Source organism: Artemia franciscana, chromosome 6 (genome assembly GCF_032884065.1).
Source record: "Artemia franciscana chromosome 6, ASM3288406v1, whole genome shotgun sequence".
NCBI classification, from domain to species: Eukaryota; Metazoa; Arthropoda; class Branchiopoda; order Anostraca; family Artemiidae; genus Artemia; species Artemia franciscana.
This window is the reverse complement of record NC_088868.1, coordinates 7,150,758-7,174,751: the sequence shown is the minus strand read 5'-3', so window position 1 is coordinate 7,174,751 and position 23,994 is coordinate 7,150,758. Positions and strand designations below refer to the sequence as shown.

The 23,994-nt window shown below is 34.5% G+C and overlaps 1 protein-coding gene across 8 annotated transcripts in view; it reads left to right on the top strand.

The window, feature by feature from the left end:
- LOC136027981 (protein CBFA2T1-like) overlaps nt 1-23,994 on the top strand; it is a 95,442-nt gene that overhangs the window by 65,468 nt on the left and 5,980 nt on the right. For all 8 annotated transcript variants that reach the window (XM_065705481.1, XM_065705484.1, XM_065705479.1 and 5 more), the window contains 4 exons: nt 604-767; nt 12,446-12,592; nt 18,956-19,086; nt 22,327-22,453. In XM_065705481.1, the coding sequence (XP_065561553.1) occupies nt 604-767; nt 12,446-12,592; nt 18,956-19,086; nt 22,327-22,453 (569 nt within the window). The remainder of the gene's footprint in view (nt 1-603; nt 768-12,445; nt 12,593-18,955; nt 19,087-22,326; nt 22,454-23,994) is intronic.

The following is a 23,994-nucleotide window of genomic DNA, read 5'->3' as shown; positions in this document are numbered from 1 at the left end:
GCAGATCACGGATGCGTCTTAATTTTTTTGTTTCACTGTTTTAAAAAGTAGAGCTAAGAGAGAGTCAAACTTTAGCGTAAAGAGCGGGGCGTTGATGAGGAAGCATCGTATATGAAGTAATTTCTGTTCGTTTTAAGTTTTAATGTCGCCCCTTACTTTTCGTAAAAAAACTTTTTTTTTTATTTAATAACTAAATAATATGGAAATAATTATGTAAAAAAAGAAATAATTTTTAAGGTTTGCGTTCCATGTGAGACTAGCGATTTTACGACAAACCTTAAAGGATATAAACTTTCTCGAAAATGGGAAAATCGTCCCTTTTTCGACAATTTTTGGCCAATAATCAACATATTTTCGATTTAAAAACAATGTCAACCAATTTCCAAAAACCTAATTTGGTAGATGGATAGAGCTGAATATCTGGCCATGGAATATTATTTAAATTGTTCTCTTTTGTTGATATGTTAAGATTTTAGACAACATACCGACAACAGATTGCATACAACCACGCTAAACAACATACGAAAAATCGCACAGGGCTCATAAACCTTAGTGTAGATAAAATGTGAACTTCCTATGTCCATTAAATATCGCCTTTTTTAGCTACTTCAACTCCTGATAGTCGATTATTTGAAGAGGATCGTTCTCCAACGTCAGTGCGCCAATTGAGCAGGATTCGACGTTTTTTATCAACCCTTCTTCATCTTGGAACAGATCTGAGTCCGTCAGCTGGTGACAAAGTTAGATCTTATGTACTCAATTTAGTAGTAAGTACTCTCTCAATTTGGAATTTACGAAATCTAAAGAAAGCTGGCAGCAGACCTTATCAGACAACGGACATAAGAATAGGAGAAATCGTAGAACGTACCATTTTTTTGAATTGGAGAAAAAATCTTTTGCCCCCCTTCCCTACACAAATGTTGAAGTCATCTCTCCCAACAATACTATCTCTCTGGTTTCCTCCCCCCACCACCACCATGGCACAAAACATAATACACTACCAAAACCATAACTCTACAAATACTCATTTGCGAAAACAGAACCCCTCCTTATTTGAATTCTTTATCTATTTGCACGCCTAAAATAGGCAAACATCGATTTTTTCTCCACGAAAATTTTTCTTCGCCGATTTCTTCTTCACATGTCTTCCCGATATTGCAAACCTAATGCTTTATCATATGAGCTAGTCACGCTTGATATTGGTTTTTATATTTTTATTAAAATGATATACAGCTACTACTTATAACTCACTGTAGCACCAAGCCACCTGAGGCAGGACAGCTACGCACACTCCTCCTCCATATCCCCCTGTTTAAAAACTCCCTTTTTACACCCTACAAAGAAGTTCCCATTTCCCTTAAATCTTTCCTTAGAACATCCTCCCATCCCATTCGGGGACGACCTACTTTTTATTTGGCCCCAGGCGGCTGGCCAACAAGGACTGTTTTCGGACATCTATCATCATTCATCCGAAGAACATATCCTAGCCCTGTAGTTTGTATATTGATATATTGATAAGATTGATATAAATAAAATATATATAAAAATAAATTAGTTTCCCATAAGCGTGTTTCCTTTAGAGAAAGCAACATCACCAGTAGTATATGAAGAAAAATATAGCAAATTTATTTACAATACTGCATAGTCGCAAGTCAGCTGTTATAAAGAAGGTGTGTCAATCCTTTTGTAGATGGGGATGAAGGAGGGTGTCTAAAATCTCAAAAAAGGTGTCCAAGCTTTGAGTGTAAATAAAACTATTCAAAACAAACTATTTTTGAGTGTAAGTAAAAACACTCATGGAAATAAACTGTAAGTAAAGATCAACCGTTGTCAATTGAATCAGAACCTCTAAAAAATGTAATTTTTATAATATCAATGCTAATTTCAAAATACCAGGACTTAATTCTGACTGTGATTCATTACATTGTAAGTTACCCATGGATAGATAATAGAAGGAATAAAATTTCCTAAAAAATGTCCAAGCCTTGACTGTAAATAAAATTATTCAAAACAAACTATTTTGAGTGTAAATAAAAACACTCATGGAAATAAACTGTAAGTAAAGATGAACCCTTGTCAATTGAATCAGAAACTCTAAAAAATGTAATTTTTATAATATCAATGCTAATTTCAAAATATCAGGACTTTATTCTGTGATTCATTACGTTGTGGGTTACCCATTGATATATAATAGAAGAAAAAAATTTCCTGAGAAGAATCGTCATAGTTGCGTTTTTACTCATTATTTACGTTTTTGCTCTTTTTTTCACCAGGGGGTATACTATCGAATCAGTGGTCGTATGATGCCAAAAAAGGGATCATTCGAACATAACTTGAAAATTTTAGTGCCCTTTCTTAGAAACCGAAGAGATTGGAAATCTCTTCCATTTTATACCGTAGCAAAACAATTTCAGCTCTAAGAGTTCTGAAATGATATTTAGCAGAAGTCTTGGACAAACATGCAGTTAAGGATTGTCAAAAACTTGTTTATATAACATCCCATTTTAGAGGGCGCAGTGTTATGTGATGGCGCATCTTCCCTAAGCATACCTATGTGCAGTCTAATTAACCGACATTTATTACAAAACACGGTTGAACTGTTAAACTGTTGTTGGTAATGGACCTTTTTTACTTTAGCCACGAGTCGGTCTGGTGAGTCTGTCTATACCAATAATAAGTATACAGTTGCAATAGTGACGGGTGGAAGTACAATTTTTGGCGTAAAATTTAAATATTTCAATAAGAGGTCGTGTTGATGAATATGTAGTGGGTTTTGCTTGTTCATCCCTTTATTTGAGGAATATATTTGGACTGATCGTGCAATGTAAAATGGGTGCTTTTAGGAGGGACTACTTTCCCCTTAACATTCATAGTTCTTAATTGTTGTGTTTGGAAAGTTTAAAAAAAGGGTATTAGTGTTGAGAGTGTGGGGAAAAGTCTATCGGCTTTTCATCCTATATTCAAGATAAGCATGAGTTGGATATTCAAATGAATAATTTTTAAACACTCTAATAAATAAGTTCTGCCAAATAATGCTAAAGATATGTTTTACTTGATTAATAAAATCAATAATCAAATTAATAAAAATCAATTAATCAATTAATTAAAAAATTTTAAAAAAATCAATTAATCAGTTGAATTAATCTAATTAAATCAAATTAATAAAATCAAATAAGCTGATTTGCAGCTTTTCCTGGTACTAGAAGGTGGCAAGCCGTCAAATTTTACTGGTGACGATCCTGGGTGAGATACTGTCAAGCCGTGAAGGACCCCATCGATGGCATGACGACAAAAGGTATCAATTGCTTATAATTTGGTTTTGGATCGTTTTAAGCCAATATGTGACTGTCTTGGCTGTTTCCCTTTGAGGGAGGGTTTCGTGTAGAAGTGCATTTGAGCAATTGCTTATTTGGCTTTGATAGTCTTAAGCCAGAATGAGACCGCCACGATTTTTTTCATTGAAGAAGGGGCTCACATGGAAATGCATTTGAGAAGAACGCATTCGATGTCTTTCAAAAGAGAGACTTTTTTTCCTTTTTTCTTATTATTTTGATGGGTTCATCCCGCTTGTCAGTTTTAAAGTTGTCTGTTTTGTTTTTGTTTTTTTTATGGTTGTTGTTTGATTGTGAGTTTGAACTGGTAAGTACTATTTTTTTCTTATTTTGAAGAAAGTTATTATTTTCATTTATAACTCTAGTGCCTATGCTCTCTGCCGGGAGTAGGTCACACTTATTTTGTAACTATTGTAAAAAAAAAGGAACCTTAACCTGAACGGTTTAGGATGATGGTGAAGACGTATTATTTTCTCCGTCATTTTTGTCTTATAGTTTCATTTTCTACTTGATCCCAAAGATTCAGTCTCAGAATGGTCCTTACGCCTAGAAGATAAAAAATTGAGAGCTAGGGCTACCATAAAGGACTGGCATAAGGAAGGATAGAGTGAACTAGAGCCTCATAAATATAAAATTTTAATTGGAATGCTGATCTCTCTCCTTTTCCAGAACCGTTAGGGATCTGAGTGGAGATGAAGAATCACATCAATATCTGAGTGGGTCTTTCATCTCCACTACTTTCCCCTTTAATATATATGGTTGCCTGAAGATATTTGTAATAGTCAGCCAATTCTTTTTGACAATGATTCAGTAAAAGCAGTAAGTGCAGCTTGTCATTGGTTATAACTTTTGTTTTCCTTAATTCTGATTCTCAGTCCTATGAAATCAGCTGTTTAATTTAGTTTTCGAGGAATATCATGCTCTTTTTGTGAATAATTGTCGAGCAGAACATCATCAGCATAATCCAGCTCCAAAAATTTTAAGTCCGAGTTCACGACGTGGCAATTTTCATAATTAAATTTATCGTAAAATCAGTGCCTTATTCTGCTGTCAGTAGCAAAACAGGAAGAGAGCTGATCATTTACGTGGAGATAATCCCTTGCATACACAGTAAATAGTAGGCGTAAATAAGGAGGGCGGTTTTGGCTGACACCACATCCTCCAGCATTGATGTTCATTCCGAATAAATGAGCCAAATTAGCGGTTAAGACGAGAAGGGCATATGCTGTAGCTGCTTGTGCTTGGCTCTGTGTTAAAAAATTTGTATAAGTGTGAATACCTGGTCAATATATCCTATTTCTCCTCTAAAACACACTTGGTCGGGACAAGCTGTTGAGTCTCTTACTGACTGGAAACGAGCTACAGCAGCGGTTTTTGCATCGGTGATTTAATCATATCTGCTATCTTGAAAATGGGGATCATAATAATATTTTGCCATTCTTAATGGTATTCTGGTCTAGCTTAGTGTAAACAGTTTTTAAAATTCTACGGTTAGGTTTGGCAAAGACTTATAAATTTTTGGCGACATTGAGTCACTACCCAGGAGTTTCGATTCATGAGATTTTGACAGCTGAAAAGTTTAACATATCCTTAAAAGCCTTCTTTATGCTGCGCAGTATAAACATTTATACTGCACAATATTATAGTATTTATGATGTAACCATCAAAGCGTCACATCACAAAATATGTACTTCAAATTCGAGAATGTCTACAGTTTATGTGCCACAATCATCCCTTCGCTGAAGGTACATTAGCCAGATATCTTGGCTCTGCTACCAACTGAATATAGATACAAATCCTGTCATAGTCCCTGCACAATTGCATCAACAGATATAAGATAGAATTTATTGTGAAAATCCTGCGGGCCATAAAAACACGGCCATAAGCCAGTTTATGGGACTCAAGGCCAGACTGGCTGCTGTCAATACAAATAGAGCTGATTATGGTCAACCAGAGTGCTTGTCGATAATTTTTTGTAACGGCTGTGCCGTTTTTTGTAACGGCTGTAACGGCCTATTGTCACTTTGATTGTTTTTAAAGTACAAAATTTGATTGTCTTTGACAGTGAAAATCAAATCTGATTGTTTGGATTGATTATGTCAAAGCTTGCTCAACCATGAGTATCTTAAAAAAATTTAAAGAAATCAGGAATTCAATTATGAGAAAAGAATTCTATATGCAATTATGCAGTTTTTGGTAATATAAAACGTCAAATTAAAAAAATAACTGGGTTTACAGTCAGTCGAACCAGAGTTCGAACTCAACTGCAGCAAAATACTGCATTATTAACACAAGGAACTTAGTCAGGGTCAGATTTACCAATAGGCTCACTAGGCCTGAGCCTATAGGCGCACGGGGCTAGAGGACGAATAAATCATCACTTCCATAACAAAAACTGGACTGATGTGATTTATCATCAATGTGCTTCCACTCTCACCGAATTTTCGGCGACTTCCCGGAAGATCTCACAAAAACGGAGCAGGGACAACGCTCGTACCTAAGAGCATCAAAGCTTTAAATCCGTCCCTAATTTTAGTCCTTATACAGTCAGCCAAAAAATGAGCTACAATCCACAGGGCATCAAACAGCTTAAGATCTGACTCATTCTCAAACAGCTTAAGATCTGACTCATTCTACTCACTAAACCAGCAAAGTTGCTATCAAAGTAAAGCATCTGTTGTCATAAAATAATCCCTAATACTTTTTATCTAATATAGCCAATGTATAATGTAGCCAATGTAGCCAATATAGCCAATCTAGGGCTTGCCTTAAAATACCAAGGACATTAACATTATTTTCAATTTTATTCCCTATTTCGTTTCCTTGTACTTCAGAAATTTACTTCCCTGTTGTCGGCAAGCTTATCATCAAAACGGATAGGACCACAATTAGTCAAGTGATAATTCCTTTAAACTGATTTTTAGCGTTTTCCAAGCTGGTACTTTCCTGTGAAGGAAAAGTTATATTTGGGAGCCAACATATTGTAATGATTTGAATTTTTATGGGCGAAAGTGCTATCAAATCTAACTAGTTACTGTGCTTGTTTCTTTTCACGGTTCAATGTGGCACCGCTGGGGAAAATGTGGTACTGTCCATAAGAAACAATCAATGAAAATTCTTAGAAAACTGCGACTCTCAGTTATAAATAAACCCAAGATGGATCCAGGCGAGAGGGTGGGGACTTTTTATTTATTTTGATGTCCTTGCTGCTTTAATAGGAAACCTCTAGGCCCAAAACAAGCCGTCCTAAATTTGTAATGAAAATTTTATTCGAATCTACTAGCTGCACTGCTTCCGTGACTATTGTTGCGAAATAATAGTAAATAATAATTAATAATAAATAATAATTAATTTATAATTATAATTATAAATAATTATAATTTTATAATTTATAATTTATAATAAAGCGAAAAATAGCCACTATTACAATGTAATTCCATATAGTTTCTTCTTTGGAGTTTCGTTATTTTTCTTTCAAACAGTCGCAATTGTTTTTGTGTCTATACGTTTTGTACTAGTCTAAGTTTTAAGCAAAAGATTATAAACCACAACTTTGCTATTCAACTTCATCAAAAAAAAAGATGATCACAGTTACCCAGACAACTCCAAAATAAATATATACCAAGTATCGTTTAATTAAAGTCCAAGCACTGAAAAATCGAAACCCGAGCCAAAACTATTTAGGCTACTTTCAAAAATTTAGTTTTAGGATCAGTCCTTCCCTAGGTCGGTTTTGGGGTTGGCTCTAAACCCTTCTCTCCTCCCCTTAAATTTACAGCATGGTTTTGCCCCTTGATATACAGGTTTTTTCAAACAATGGCTTTAAAGGTCACCACAATTACTTTTCGTAGCTAAATCCCCTGCAATTCTTAATCAAAATCGTGAAAACCCCACTATTCTTCCTCTTGGGTTAGTTTTTGCGTGTCGCCAGTTTCACTTATTTCGAGCAGAATGTTATCTACTAACGCATTAGTTCGCAATTCTAATGGGTTTTGTTGTTTTTAACATGTTTAGTGTAGATTTTTATTTCTTACTTAGTTTTCTGGATTTTGTTTAATTTTATTACTTGATATATGTTCAAAACTAGCGACGGAAAAATAATCAATTCCATTTTTAATCCGTTAAAGTCGACCAAACGTCCAGATCTGTTTCACAAATAAAGTTCAAGCGTTTCTAATCAAAATACTTTAAAAGTATTTAGTTTATTGTCATAAATTTATAATATCTCTTTGAAAAATTATCTGAAATTTTTTATTGTTCAGATTCCTCCCTCCATCTGTTTCAGCTTATGCGAACTTGTTATTCCACCTGTGACCTGGTGTCTGTATCTGGCGCATGTTTTTAGGAAATACGCTAATTAATGTTAAAAGAACAGATACACAAATGGTGGGCCACTTGCGGCTGTTTATTTCGATGAAAATTCCAGCATGGTCTGCCTGTCACTAAAGTTTTCCTATTTAAATATTTTCAGAAAATTTGGTGACTTCATTTGTCACGAGATTAGACGGAAACATTTACACGTAAAACTAGCATAAAATAGATTATTATACACAAATCTTGCGTTTTACTGAAATTAAATAAAAGAAAAACTTGTTTTTTTAACTGAAAGTAAGGAGCGACATTAAAACTTAAAACGAACAGAAATTACTCCGTATATGAAATGGGTTTTCCCCTCCGCAATCCCTTGCTCTTTACGTCACTTAAGTTTCCCTATTTAAATATTTTCACAAAGTTTGGTGACTTCATTTGTCACGAGATTAGACGGAAACATTTACACGTAAAACTAGCATAAAATAGATTATTATACACAAATCTTGCGTTTTACTTAAAACAGAGCTTGCTCGAGCTTTTTTTTAGAGAATTATTATTTTATGCTAAGAGCTATCGATATCATCGCGGGTGGAGGAGTCTTATAAATTAATCTGTTATTTTCAGCAAGCTATTTATAGAATTATCAAGTCCCAATTCAACACCCAGTTTCTTTGGAGTCGGTTATGGGTTTTCAGTAAAGTGCTAATTCTTAGAATCAATTAATTAATTAATTGATTAATTATCAATTAATTAAATTAAATCAATTTTAAATTAATTGATTTAAATTAATTGATTAAATCAATTAATTAATCAATTAATTATTTAATTAAATTGGAAAACATCAATAATCAGTTACTTTGGGCTAGTTGACATGTCTTATGTAATCTGCAGAATAATAATTTTTGTTCGGTTGAAGTTTCACCTTCACTCTTTAGTTTCATAAGAGAATTTTTTTAATTAATCTTTGTCAGACCTAGGAGGCTGAATTAGATACCTGAGTACAACATGGCCGAATTTGAAACTGGGTAATAGTTAAAACTATGTTTCCATATGCTCCGTATAGCGTAATTAAAAGTTTATTTCGAAAATAAAAATTATCAACACAATAGATCCGAACTCGACTTAACCATGCATTTGCTTAAAATCTGGGAACTAGATTATAACATATTTCTTATGTATTTAATTTATGATTTAAATTAATATCGCTCCTAGGAATATATCTCGTGGTAGCGAACTGTAAGTAAGGAGCGACTTGAACCGATAGTAAACTCTAAAGAACTTCTATTTGACAAGAAAAGATACATAAAAAGAATTTACCTTTTATGCTGTTTCCAAATTTATAAAGTTCATTTAATTTAATGCAAAATCTAATCTACGAGCCTGAAAAAGCTTCCTTATTTTAAGGGAGGAACCTTACCCTATTATAGGGAAAGAGCACCCTTTAAAAAGTAAAACAATCCAAATGAAAATCTCGCTATCAGATTTACCGTATCATGTAGATACGTATGTAGAGGTTGCAAATCTTCATCTGGAAAAATTTGGAATTTCGTATTAGAAGAAAGATCATTTTTTTTCAGGGGTGATCGTATCAAACCAATGGTCCTAGGAGATCTCTAGAAGGCTCACTTGATCAAACATTAATAGCTGTAATGCTCTTTTGAGTGACCAAAATATCACAGGTCAAATAGCCCCCCTCCCATGCCCCTTTTCCAAATTCATCCGATAATACGCCAAAATTCTTGAATTTTTTTTTAACTTGTTTTTTTTTTCTCTTTGAAGACTCAATTTTACACGGTGGAGATGTTCCGGAGGAATTTTCCGACGAATGTTTTCAGCGGGGCTTGGAATTATTAGGGATTTTTTCGTGGAGGAGGGATTTTCCACCTGAGAAATATTCCATGGGGGAATTTTCTGGGGGAATAATTCTCCTTCAGGGAATATTCTGCGGGAGAAATAACTTAAAACTTAAAACGACCAGAAATTATTTCGTATATGAAAGGGGCTGCTTCCTCATCAACGTCCCGCTCTTTACGCTAAAGTTTTTTACTGTTTTAAAAAGTAGAGTTGAGAGAAAGAGTCAAAATTTAGCGTAAAGAGCGGGACGTTGATGAGGAAGCGGCCCCTTCCATATACGAAGTAATTTCTGTTCGTTTTAAGTTTTAATGTCGCTCCTTACTTTCACTTAAAAAAAAACTTTTTTTTATTTAATTTCTGAACGTTTTCCAGACAGACAGACAGACAGAGAGAACAGACAGACAGACAGAGAGAACCAGAACAGACCAGTCTGTTTTCGTATATGATCAAAATTCTGAGATAGCCATTTTATTCAGCGTTGTCGAAAAACCTTATAACTATGTCTTTGGGGACCACTTACTCCCCCACAGTCCCCGTGGGAGGAGCTACAAGTTACAACATTTGACCAGTGCTTACATATAGTAATGGTTATTGGGAAGTGTATAGACGTTTTCAAGGGGATTTTTTCGTTGGGGGGAGGGGTTGAGAAGAGGGGGATATGTTGGGGGAACTTTCCATCGAGGAATTTGTCATGGGGGAAGAAAATTTCCATGAAGGGAGCGCAGGATTTTCTAGCATTATTAAAAAAAAAAATAATGAAAAAAAAATATGAAAAAGTTTTTTCAACTGGAAGTAAGGAGCAGCATTAAAACCTAAAACGAACAGGAATTATTACGCATATGAGGTGCTCATCTCTTCCTAACACTTTGCTCTTTACGCCAAAGTATTTTTAGTAATTTCAAGTATTTATTCTACAGCTTTTGTAATTCAGGTCATTCTTAATGAATTGGGACAGAATTTAAGCTTTAGTGTAAAGAGCAAAATACTGACGAGGGGGTGAACCCCCTCATATATGTAATAAAAATATGAGAATACAAAAGTTCGTTACGTAAGCTAATTTATAAGTTACGTATGTCTTTTACTAATAAAAACATTCGTAAAAAATTAAAAGTTCTTGTTGCCTTTTCAAGTAACCAAAAAATCGGAGGGCAACTAGGCTTCCTCCCCCACTCCTTTTTTTCTCAAAATCATTCGATCAAAACTATGAGAAAGCCATTTAGCAAAAAAAAAATATGCAAATTTCGTTTTAATTTTTCATCTGTGGAGAGCCAAAATCAAAACATGCATTGATTAAAAAACGTTCAGAAATTAAATAAAAAAAAGTTTTTTTTAACTGAAAGTAATTTCATAAATTTCAATAATTAAGTTTTTTTTAATTTTGACTCTTTCTCTCAACTCTACTTTTTAAAACAGTAAAAAACTTTAGCGTAAATAGCGGGACTTTGATGAGGAAGTAATTTGGACGTTGATCAGGACTTTCATATACGAAGTAATTTCTGTTCGTTTTAAGTTTTAATGTCGCTCCTTACTTTCAGTTAAAAAAAACTTGTTTTTTTTATTTAATTACACAGAAGGATCGGTCTTCTCGTCCTTCAAGCACAATAAACTTTCATATTTTGCTTCGTTTTGCTTTTCAACACTTTTCTTATGATTCTTCAGGATGCTGATTTACTGTTTTCCGCAGAAAAATTGTCTTCTCACGGAGCAAAACCATTCTTTCAAGCAAAATCTTTCTTTAGATCAAGATGATATTGTGGCTTATCAGATCACCAGTCGATTTTCTCTGAGATGCAAGTCATACTTCGTTTGCTTTTTCCGTGATTCTTGAGTATGCAAAAGTACTGTTTTACACAGAAAGTTCGGTCATCTCGTCCTTTAAGCACAATTAAATTTCATATTTTGCTCCGTTTTGTTTTTCACTACTTTTCTTATGAGTCTTTGGGGTGCTGATGTATTGTTTTCCAGGGCAAGATTGTCTTTCTCGCAGAGCGAAACCTTTCTTTCGAGCAAAGTCTTTCTTTATTGCGAGATGCTCTTGTGGCTTATCTGATGACCACTCGATTTTCCCAGAGATGCAAGTAACTTTTTCCGTGATTTTTCAGTATGCAGAAGTACTGTTTTAGACAGAAAGATTGGTCTTCTCGTCTTTCATGCACAATCAAATTTCATACTTTGCTTCGTTCTGTTTTTAACCACTTTTTTTTATTCTTCGGGGTGCTGATGTAATGTTTTCCACGGAAAGATTGTCTTTCTCACTGAGAAATCTTACATCCATCTTACAATCTTAAAATCCTACTTAAATCTTGCAGAGTCAACATCAATTCAAAATTACGAGCAATTGAATAGCACGATACCCGGGGTTATTAGAATAGAGGTTGGTTTTATTATAAAATTGAGCATCTTGTGCTGGGCGAGGGAGTTAGGGAAGTGATTGGGGATATGTCCTGCAGCATTAGTGGTGAATCTCGCTGAAAAAAGCCGAGGGCATGTGACATTCACCATCGCCCACCCGAAAGCTTCTTTACGCTATACTACTGACGTCTGCAGCAGCTCATTGCTGACAATTTTAGTAAAAGCCAAGCACCAGCACTTTTATTTACTATTGTTTAATGTATGTTTATTGTTTATAATGTACTGCCTAATGTTTTTAAATTCACCAGGTAGTGGGCGTGTCAAATAGTTACTTTTCTTCATTACCGCTTGATTAGCACCTGTTTCAATAGCATCTCCACTTGCCCCCCTCCCCCCCCCAAAAAAAAAATATTGTAGCTACGCCTCTGGACCGTGGTGACTTATCACTGATGTTAGTGATTAATTTTTTTTCCTTATCGGTATTTATTGTTTTAGTGACTATATTTCCAAACGCATACTCTCAAAATGGGAATATATCTGTGGTTAGCCGTTGGCTCTACGGTTTCGAAGTATTTAAGCAATCTTATAAATTTCAGAGTGGTGTAATTACAATCGATGAATTCCATCAAGCAATTCGAGAAGTAACCGGTAGTCAATTAAGACCTTTTGTTCTTCCTTTTCTTAAGGCAAATCTTCCACTGCTTCAGAGAGAAATAGCTTTCTTTGCAAGGCTAGCGAAACAAGTAAGTAGAAATTTACTTAAAGTACCAAGGACATTAAAATGAAAAAGTTGTCCCTGGCCCAAGGCTGTATCCAGGGGGTTACCAGGTTTGACCCCCTTTCTAAAAAAAGTTTTTTTTCCGATTCGTAAAAACGTAACAAAAATGCATATTAACACATTTTTGATGCTTCTTTAAGTTTTTTATACCCCTTCCCCTTGATACACCCTTATCTCCCCCTTTTTTATACCCCCCTGGATACACCCTTGCCTTGGACCCATCTCAAGTTTATCATATCTGAAAACTGCAATTTTCTAAGTTTTTTTTTAGTTTCAAATTCTGAAGTTTTTAGGTCAGTACCACATTTCCGAGTGTTTCGAATTAGAACCATATAAATAAGCAAAATTAATTAGTTAAATTTGAGAATATTTTCTTTCTAAAAAAATCAAAAATCAACTCTGTTAATGTTTAACAACTACACCTTCAAAGGGAGAATAAGAACATAGTTGGAGGGAGGTAAAGGGACACCATTCTTGGGCAGCTACAATATCCAAACTAAGTGGATTGACCAGGGCCGAGGAATATGGTCCGTTGTCCTTTTTGTTGTTTTTTTTTATTTCATGGAACTTATTGGTAGGTCATACAGTACTTGTTCCACCAAATGATATCCCCGTCGTTAGACAAAAAAAAAGAGAAAATGTAATTAAAAAATAACCAAAAAACATGGGTGATTTTCAGCCAGTGGGAAAAAACGGAGCGAAAAGACAAAAGTAGATGTTTCGTTAAGGACCTATGTAAGGTATTTAGTGCCCAAGGATGTATCTGGGATTTTTGTTTCGGAAGTGGAGGCTATTGTTTTTTGAGTGGTGGGTTTGCACAAAAAAATTATTTTTGTGCAAAAAAAGTAAAAAAAGGGCATCAACAATTCATTGATATGAATTTTATTACGTTTCATTGAGTGGGAAAAAAACCTTAGGGTAGAGGTTGAAACCAGGTGCCCCCCTCCTGGATACGGCCCTGTTGGTGCCATATGTTTGAGGCTTTTTTTGCTGATTTCTCCCTCATTTTTTATTTCCTTTAAATTCAGCGCTTACAATTGCCGAAAAGTGAATAACAGTCTATGTCAGGGCAGTATCCAGGATTTGGGGGGGAGGGGTGTTACAAAAAAATGTTTTGCGGAAGGGGGGTTTAAAACACTTTTAAAAATGCATAACAGCTGTTTACATTCATTTTGTTTTCGTTTTGCGAGTCAGACATACATTTCAGGGGGGGATTCAAATCTCCTAACCACTGGATACGGCCTTGGCCTATGTAGGTAGTTTACATTGAAATTTGAACCCTTAATTATTCAAAACTCTTAAAGATATACATGGCTGTGTATGTTTCCGCTTAACTAGTTCAAACAATCAGATTTCATTTCTACTGTTCCTGGTGCTTGAAAAAAGGCTTAGGACACATTCAATTAAACTAATTTGCTTAAAACATGTCTTCTTCGTGGTAAAAAAAATTGTTAAAATCGCTCTTGAAGATTCATGGCTCATTGCTTCCTTTGATGCATTAGGGGGTCCCCAGAGGGCAATTTAGTTAATTTTCATTTTTCAGAATAATTCGGAAATTGGCATAGGTTTTTTCAGAGGTGAAATAACGCAAAACATGTCTGCTTTGGGCTAGAAATTTTAGCAAAAATTAGTCTTTGAGGCAGAGGCTTTATTTTTCTACGGGACAGGAGCGACATCTACCCCTCCCAGATCTCAGGTCCCCCCACCCACCCCCATTCCCCCACTGAAATATAGAGTCTCCGAAAACCTTTTCAAAACTAAGATTATGAGGCTATCCCTATAGCCTATTCTCCATGCATAATTCAAACATCCACAAAAACGGGTCTGTTTTCTTTAGTATATCTTTTCCTTTCTGGTACAATATGACTCATTTTTTCAGTTTTCACTGTCACATTCACTTGATCTGGGAAAATAGGCTCCAGCTTTGCCCCTCCCCCAAGGTTGTTTACGAGATTATCAATACCGGATGGATGTTGTCAATACCGCGTATTATTCACATGAACATAATGCATTATTAGATGAAATCAAATAGCGAAAATAATAATATAAATAATATAAGTTATTGCTCGCTGTTCAAGAGAGATCACGTGTAGATTCAGAGAAATCATTTGCCTTTCTTAAGAAGACAATTAGTATCCATTTCAAATGATGTATTAAAGACGTATGTACTTTAAAAAATGAGAAAAAAAATGTTCTGGTGAGGCAGTATTCGTGTCACTTAATTCAGTTTTTCATTTTTTTTTTCAGTTTTTTTTTCAATTTTCACTGTCATTTTCACTTAATCTGGGAAAATGGGCCCCAACCCCCCCCCCCCCAGGATGTTGACGAGATTACACCACTGCCTTGAGGAGGCATAGTTTACAGGCAATTGTTGTCAATACCACGTATTAGTCACATGAACATCATATAATATTAGATGAAATCAAATAGCAAAATAATAATATAAATAATATCAGTTATTACTCGCTGGTCAATACAGATCACATGTAGATTCAGAGACATCATTTGCCTTTCTTAAGAACGCAATTAGTATCTATTTCAAATGATTTATGAAAGACGTTTGTACTTTAAAAAATGAGAAAAAAAATGTTCTGGTGAGACAGTATTCGTGTCAAAACCAAAACAGAATTATTTCTTGGTGAGCTAATGGATAAGCTTATGAAAAAGAGCTATTTTTCTCGTTCATCAAGAACAGATGTTTGAATTTCCTTTCAGCAAAAAAATTGGACAAAGAATCCAATTCTTTACTTTGTTATTCTGTATATCTTCGGAAAATAGTTTGACGCATATTACAAAAACTGTGGTGGGTTTCTTCTTTGAAAGTTTTCTCAGGATTCATCCGAACTGAATTGGCGGTGAATCTATGTGGGAGGGTTGCACGACCCCCCTAGTTTTGGTGTAGCTCTATATTAGATATTTGTCATCAAATTTTTTGATGGCCAAATCCCTACCCCCTCCCCCCAAAAAAATATATATAATTGAATTTTTTCAGTTATTTTGGATCCTCTGTTGGGCTTTGACCCGTTTATATAATGGCCACCAGAAGCTAAAACAGAAAAGCACATCATTCCAGTTTGTTTCGGATGAAACCATAAATGTTGTCCTAAAATTGTTAAGTGTTTCTTGGGAGGTAGCCAAATACCTGAGGAGGAAAATCCCCACCATATCAGCTATAGGTGGTTAATGTTCTAAAGCCTTTTTAGGGTACTTGTTAATTAGACGAAAAACACTCAAGAATTACGCTTAGGTTACATCTCAGAAAACTGGTACCATAGCCACAAAAACAAGTGACGGGTAATAGAATGCATTGGACTTGTGTAATTTGGGCCATATATTTGCACGTTAAGGGGGGTGGGGTTAGGTTAGGTTAGTTTAGCTTAAAGGTGCTGTCCAAATACTTTACTTCCACCCTTCCCCCTAATGTGTAAATATATAGCCCAAATTATATTATCATATAAACTAAAGGTTATTTGAAGATCATATTTCATTAGACAGAGTTGTTTTTGTTTTTTTTCATTAAAAAGAGAGTTGACAAGTCCTGGGAGAAACACAACAACATATTCAACGCAATTGATGAATTTTTTGCTGAAAATTTTGCCGAGTTCACTTTTGCTGAGTTCGCAAATTCAACATAACTTAAAGTTCAACCAACTACAAACCCATCAAGCAAACAAAGGGCATCGAACAGGCAGGGCAACTGCCAGATGGTGCTGAACAACTTTAAGTAACTTTAAGTAAGTAAGTTAGGAGTAACCTAACTTCTCTTCTTGGGTGTGTTTCGTTTAATTATTATACCCTTTTTACTGTTGTTTGCCTGTCCAAAATCAAAAGGCTTGAACTTCATAATCTTGTATTTTCGGAAGTAGCATTTAAAGCACCGAAAGGGTATATGTGCTTTGATTTTAAGAATAAATAAGAAGTTAAATTTTCTAAATGTGAGTCCAAAAACGCCCGTTCCCCTCTGGTTCATTCCCCATCACATTAAAGTAGCATCTGAAATAGTGTTTGTATTTCAATTAGAAAAAAATGTACATTCAGGTAGATTTACTGAATGTAAGGCCAAACCGCGTATTTCCCTCTTAACATCCCTCCTCAAAAAACGACATCGTTTCCAAAGTATGTTGGATACTTAAAAATAGATACTGACTTTATGCCTTTTGATTCTCTGAACAGCTGTGGCAGCAGCTTTACGGGTGACGCTCACCGTGCGTATTAATAGAAACAAATAATCGCCCAGCCACATACCCAGGATTTTTTTTTTCACCGGAGCCAATAATGATAAAAAATAAAAATATAATAAAAATTCACAAATATATAATATATAAAAATGTATTATAAATATATAAATATAAAATAATTTGTATATGAATTATATGTATATATATATATATATATATATATATATATATATATATATATAATATATATATATATATATATTTATATACATATATATATATATATAATATATATTAATATAAAATATATTACATAAATAAAAATATAACATATAAATATAGAAAAAATATAATAATAATAAAAAAAAATTTATTTGATAATTTGAATAAGTGCCCAAAACCTGTGGAAAATTTAGAACTATTAAGGAGGCTCAGTTCCTCCCTCCCCCCTCTCTACGTCTCTCTTAGGGCCTACTTTATTTCGAGGTCATTTTTGTTTGGCATAGCCTGCTTCAATTTTTTTCAAAACATGAGCACAAAATATAACTTCCATGCTATTAAAAATATTTCAGTTATATTAATGGCTGATATTTATATGATCTTTTTAAGAATAATATTTTACAAGTAATGAAGGCTGGTGTAGTTTTAAAATATATAGTCGTTTATGTTTGGTGTGTGTAATTTACCTTGTTTTACTAGATCATATTATCCTATATTACTACATTGTATTATGACTTTAGAACTTGAAATTGATCAAAATCAGATATTATTAGAATATAATTAGATATAATTTAATAAATTGGATATAATTTGAAACTGATCAAAATCTTGTTGTTTTGTTCATCTCATCGTCGTTACCAAAATGAAAGGGAGTAGGCTGACTCATGCACTTTTGCAAATAAGTTACAAAGTCAGAATCTGTTTTATAGACTACCTTAATCCACTGGTAGTAGGGGTGCCGATTGGAAGGGCAACAATTGTTTCCTCCCATATTTTGAAAAAGCACTTTTTAGTACATTTCATTGAATAAAACTGAAAAAAGAATCAACATTTCCCCCTTCGAGATTTTGAAAAAAACATCTTTTTTGTATCGTTTTTTAAGAATCCGGAAAATCATTGTCTTCCCCCCCACCATTCCCTACATTTTCCTGAATTGGTGCTCTTGACTTGAATTGTTTAAGAAGGGCAAAAACTTAAGCAGAAGGTGGTGGAGGGGGCTTAGAACCTCTAGTTAAGGTTACGATAAACGATGTCCTAAGCATATTGACCCTCACTAATATGTTTCTTATTTATCCCTTGAACAGAAATAATGCTTATGAATAGAATAAGCGCCATATTTTTTTTTCTCTGCTTTAAAATTATGATAACTTACACCCCTTTGCTTTGGGCGTAATGATAGACTCTCCAGGAGCTTTATTTAGGAGAGGGTTAGTTGTGTTGGGGACAAGAACTTCTGTCAACAAGAAACAAATATGTATTGAACAAGCTGAGTAAAAACAGGGCTTCTCAACAGTCTTCCTTCCAAAAACAGATTATAGGCCTTCGAAATCTTTTCCTCAGAAAAGGTATGAAAATGACATCTTTTGAGCTGAGGGGTCCTACCTGGCACCCCGTTGGAATGAGGCGAGGTGGAGCTAGTTATAACCGAGCGGAAGCTAAGCTTAGAGGAAAACACACCTCCAATACACAGTGTGGACGAAGCCAAAAAAAGAGAGGGTGCCTAAGCTTCAGAGTTGAATGTATCAACAGAGACCCAACGGCATCTATTTCCAAAACAAATTTGGGATATAAAACAGAGCTATAATTCGGTGCCCGCTTATAAAAGAATGAAAAGGCTTTCGATCGAAATATTAACCACCATGGCCTTAAGGGGCTTGCTATATCCAACAGAGTTACCTGTTCCTCGAATGCTAGCTAGCATTACTTGTGACCAAAGTTGAAGCAAGCCCATTTTTTAAGTAAGTAGGCAGCCAGTTAGAGGGGGACTTGGGACAGCGCCCTGCAATATTTCTGGCTTTCTCCTTTAGAGGCTAAAATAAAATTCAAAAGAAGTAATTTGTTTATAAAAATATATCGTATAAAGATCTGGTTTCTTTTGACTCTACTAAAAGTGACATGTAAGAAGCCCTGACAGTTGAATTATTTTATAGACTCCGCAACAGTATCTACGTGGTCATGAAAGTTTAGCCCTTGATCCTAGTTATACACCATCAGACATTGCTGATTACTTTTCAACAATTCCTAAGGTCGAATCTACCAGCGGAAAGCGCAAATTCGATTCGTAAGTTTTTTATTTCTTACACCTCTTCCCTGTTTAGTTGTTCTGTTCGTTCTGTTTAAGTTTACTGTTCATTTCCTAAAAGCTGCACGGATACTAGGTATTGTCTGTCTAAAACCAAATTAAGTCTAAACCTAATCTAATTAAATATAATCCATATTATTATCTAGTACAAGTTATTATAAATCAAATACAATTATTATGTATATATATTATGTATATATATATATATATATATATATATATATATATATATATATATATATATATATATATCATGAAAAGAGAAATCACCGATGCAACAGCACAAACACATAAAAAAAAAAAAAAAAAAAAAAAAAAAAAAAAAAGAGACAGAAGGAGAAAAGGAAGACTGTTTTCCTAAGTTAGTGACTAATATAGACCAGCGCTTGAATGAGGCCTTAACCCTACTCATCCATACAATCACACAGGTCAAACAGCATAGCCATACACAATCAACCATAAAGAATAATCCATGGACAGGCAGTCATGTCGTCAATAAGTATACCCTGAGCTTTGGCTATTCTACTTTTAACTTCTTCACTGCTCCCACTGTCTTTACTAATAATACGTGAAGCTGCCCACCTGATCAATCTTTTCGTTACCGAACGTCACCTTTTTATCTTCACTTATTCCTAGCCTTAGTGACTTAGTCTTCTTAAAATTGATTTTCAAACTTATTCTAGCACCCTGAATTCGTAAAACCTCTAAAATTTCATTCATTTTGCTCATACTTTCATCTAGGATGCTTAAATAATCAGCATAATCTAAGTCCAGGAGAGTTTTTTCTTCCCCATTTGATTCCGTGGTCTCCCATTGCCTTTCTTGTACTCCTTAAGACAAAGTCCATCAAAAGGATCCATATAAAGGGGTATAGAACACAACCAAGCTTAACTACTGATTTAATACAAAACCAGCTGCTGACCTCATTTCCTACCTTAACCTCAGTAGTGTTATTCTCATACATAGCACTAATCACATTAATGTATTTGTCTGGTATACCATACATGGATGAGACTTTTGCTAAATCTCTTTTATCAACAGAATCGAACGCTTGCTCATAATTTATGAAACTGAGGAACTTCTCTCATCCTGGAGTCTAACAGAATCTTAAATACCCGAGAGGTAGTAACCCTTCCGAAATATCAGCTTTAAATTTACCCAAAACAATACTAGATGGTGATCTTTAATTTGAACATCAATAACAGCACTCCTATGTACACTGCTATCTTGTATTGATCCTGCCCGTCTTCGGTTTACTATAAAATAATCAATAAGGTAGGCTGTCTTACCATCACATGAATACCCTGTCAACTAATGGGCCATTTTATGACCAAACACCGTATACCTACAAATTATTATACCTACAAAATGGCAAAAGTTGGTAGCCATTACTGTTTTGTTTTCCTACACCAAATTTACCTAGGCTAGGATAACATTTACCCCTATTTCTACCGACCTGGGCGTTAAAATCTTCTTTTAAAAAGACCATATTCTTACCTGGGACACTGTCTATTTGCTCCTGTAACTATAAATAACTTTATTCCTCACGCCTCTCAATACAAAATGTCTATACAACTGACAACTTTTTAAAAGAAAAATGTTATGGCAGGGCGAAGAGCGGATCGACTGCGGCACGATTTCCATTTAAAGTCGTCCTACGTTAAAAGTCTCGAGACATGGTATGTTTATGTTTAGGCTGTTGGAGAATAATTAATAAGTAAAATTAATCCGAGTCACAAGCATCTCCGTCAGGCAGTTGAACAGGGATATATACTACTATAACTATATATACTATAACTATACTATACTATATATAACTATATATAACTATACTATACTATACTATAGTATATAACTATACTATAACTATATATACTACTATACTATCTATCCCTATTTCTACCAACCTGGACATTAAAATCTCCTAGCCAAAACACCATATTTCTACCTGGTACCCTGTCTATTTGCTCCTGTAACTGTAAGTAAAATTCATCTGAGTCACTAGTATCCCCATCAGTTGGTTCAATGGGGGCATATACTACTATAGCTGACACCCTGAAATTTTTAGTCGTAAAATGAACAATTCTATTATTAAATATATAATAATATATAATAATAGAATAATATTCTATTATTAATTCCTTCCTAGCCTAAACAAGACGTAATGGTTTCCTTGTTCATCATGAACCCTACTCCCTGTGTATGTACCCCATCCTTCCTGCCTGAGTAAACAAATTCTACATGCCCTAATTTCATGCTTCCTACTCCTGGGATACATGAGTTACTGAAACCTCTAATAAGTCCAGTTCGAATCGTCTGAATTCGTCAGTCAAAATGTTGATACGCTAGTCACTTTTTAACGTCGTCACATTCCAATTCGAATTTTCGTGTTCTTTAAATCATTAAAATTACTTGGGCCTCAGGAAAAGCAATGATCCCGGATACTAGTGAAGGACAGGGGTCAACATATCTTCTCAAGTCTACATCGTAGCACTTAGAACCGAACAGCAAGAAGTCCCTGGGACCTCCAGTATGAATGGAGACTTTGTGCAATCCTAAGCCCATCTTGGTCCCAACATGGCTCTCTCTCTCTCTCTCTCTCTCTATATATATATATATATATATATATATATATATATATATATATATATATATATATATATATATATATATATATACACTAAAGATGCACAAAATCATCGTAGTCAGAATTCCTGTAAAGAATTTAATCTTTAGTACCATTGTCCTATTTATGTGACCCAAAATTACTTTGGCAAAAGTCACTGCTTAACTAGTGGTTTATTTAAATACACATTATTAAATTACATTATTTAAATACACATGTTTACCACTAAGTTTTACAAGTGTTTCAAGTCTGCGTACAACCAAGTCTTAACAACCTGTTTTATTCGATGTTTTAAAGACATTAAGTAATTTGGCTAAATTTTTATTTTTGTCCTCAGGGCTGATAATATGAGACCATTCAAGCAAGGTCGTATCCAGGGGGATAGGTAGGGGGTTTCAGTCCCTCCCTCCAAAATGTTTGTCTGACTTGTAATAACATAACAAAAATGGATAGAAACAAATTTTTTATGAGTATTTGAGGGTTTTTTGTGTATCCCTTCCTCCTCTGAAAAAAATATTTGCGTGAAACACCCTCAGAAAAAAAAATTCCTGGATATGAGCCTGTCAAGTAGTTACGTTGATTTCTAATTCCAGGTTTGACTCTTCTGGTTCAGACGAGTGTATCACACCAAAGAGACCCCATGTTATCATTAATGGAACTCCTAACTCCTGTCACAGGATCCGAGACTACACTGAACGCTGTTCGTCCGGACAGAGTCAGGTAAGATATATCTATCTGAATATTATATTACTGAATATTATATATATATATATATATATATATATATATATATATATATATATATATATATATATATATATATATATATATATATATATATATATATATATAGAAACAGAGAGAGAGAGAGAGAGAGAGAGAGGGATAGCTAGGACAAGTCTTACGGATGAAGGATGACAGATTGCCAAATTTCGTCCTTTTCAGCCATCCATCTAGGGGCAAAGGAAAAGCAGGTATACCCTTAAGCTCTTTGAATTTGGTGTCAAATAAATCTGTTAATTTGGCATTCAACCTAGTTTTTCAGATACTTTTCAAATTTTAAAGTACTTAGTTTTGAATTTACAAGTGCGGAAAGTTTTCCTGGGGAGAATTGTCCAGAAGCGTGGAATTTCCGTGGGGGTCATTGTCACGGGGATTGTCGGAACGGGATTTTTTTAGGGGAGGGGGGTAAAGATCGTTCTGATGACTTATAAAAGCAGTCACTTCACTACCAGCTGATCTTGTCACCATTTTTAAGGACAATGGGAGGGAGAGTATGCAGGAAGGGATGTTATAAATCTCAGGTAATCTCAGGTATAAATCTAAGTGCTTTAAAAAATGTAGATTACGGGCTTCGGGTACGGGCTTCATCCGGCGAAGTATCAAATTACCACCCAATGTGATTCTATTATTGGGCCGTTCAAGTAATGGAGTTCCTTTCAAAAGACACGGGATGGAAACCCGCGGGAAAAAAGTGGGTGATTATCATACTCTCGTCAGAGGCAACGCTATAACGTTGGTCTTAGTAAGGAGCCAAGAGGTTTTAATGTAGCGTACAATATAGTGACAAATGTTAATGAGTATGTTGAATACCAAAAACAAGAAAAACTTAAGGGAATTGCTAGGGAGGGAAAGGCAGTATGGTCTTCGTAACTAAGTATGTTGAATAAAATCAAAACACACTTCATTGTATGCTGGTTTAAATAGAACGTTTCAGGAATATCTCAGGAACAGGTGAGGGATTAAAGTTTCGGAGGCTAGGATCCCGTCTAATACTGTGGAAGCATGAGGGGTGAGCATGAACTGAATAAGTTCAGTTTACGTTTGCCACATAGTGTGTTGGATGCCAGTAGGTTAGAATCTAGATTGATAACAAATTTTTAAAAATAATAATAATAATTTAAATTAATAAATCAATAAATAATTAATAATTAATAATTTAAATGTTTAATAATTAATATTTAATTATTATTTATTATTTAAATAATAATTGTAATTTTATTATAATATTTAATTATAATTAATTATTTAAGTATTAATAATTAATAATTTAAATTAATGAAAATAATAATATTTAATTGAATGCTCGTTGTTGACATAACAGCCCGAATCATCCCATTTTGTTTTGTAAGATTGGCGTTACTAGTATTGATAGATGGGGTTGGTAGGTTTCCACTGGCACTTTCCTCAACCTTAAAGCCATTTTACGAAATAAGAAGGGATGTTGAATCGAAGTTAAATGTTTGTGTTTGTGTTCAGGA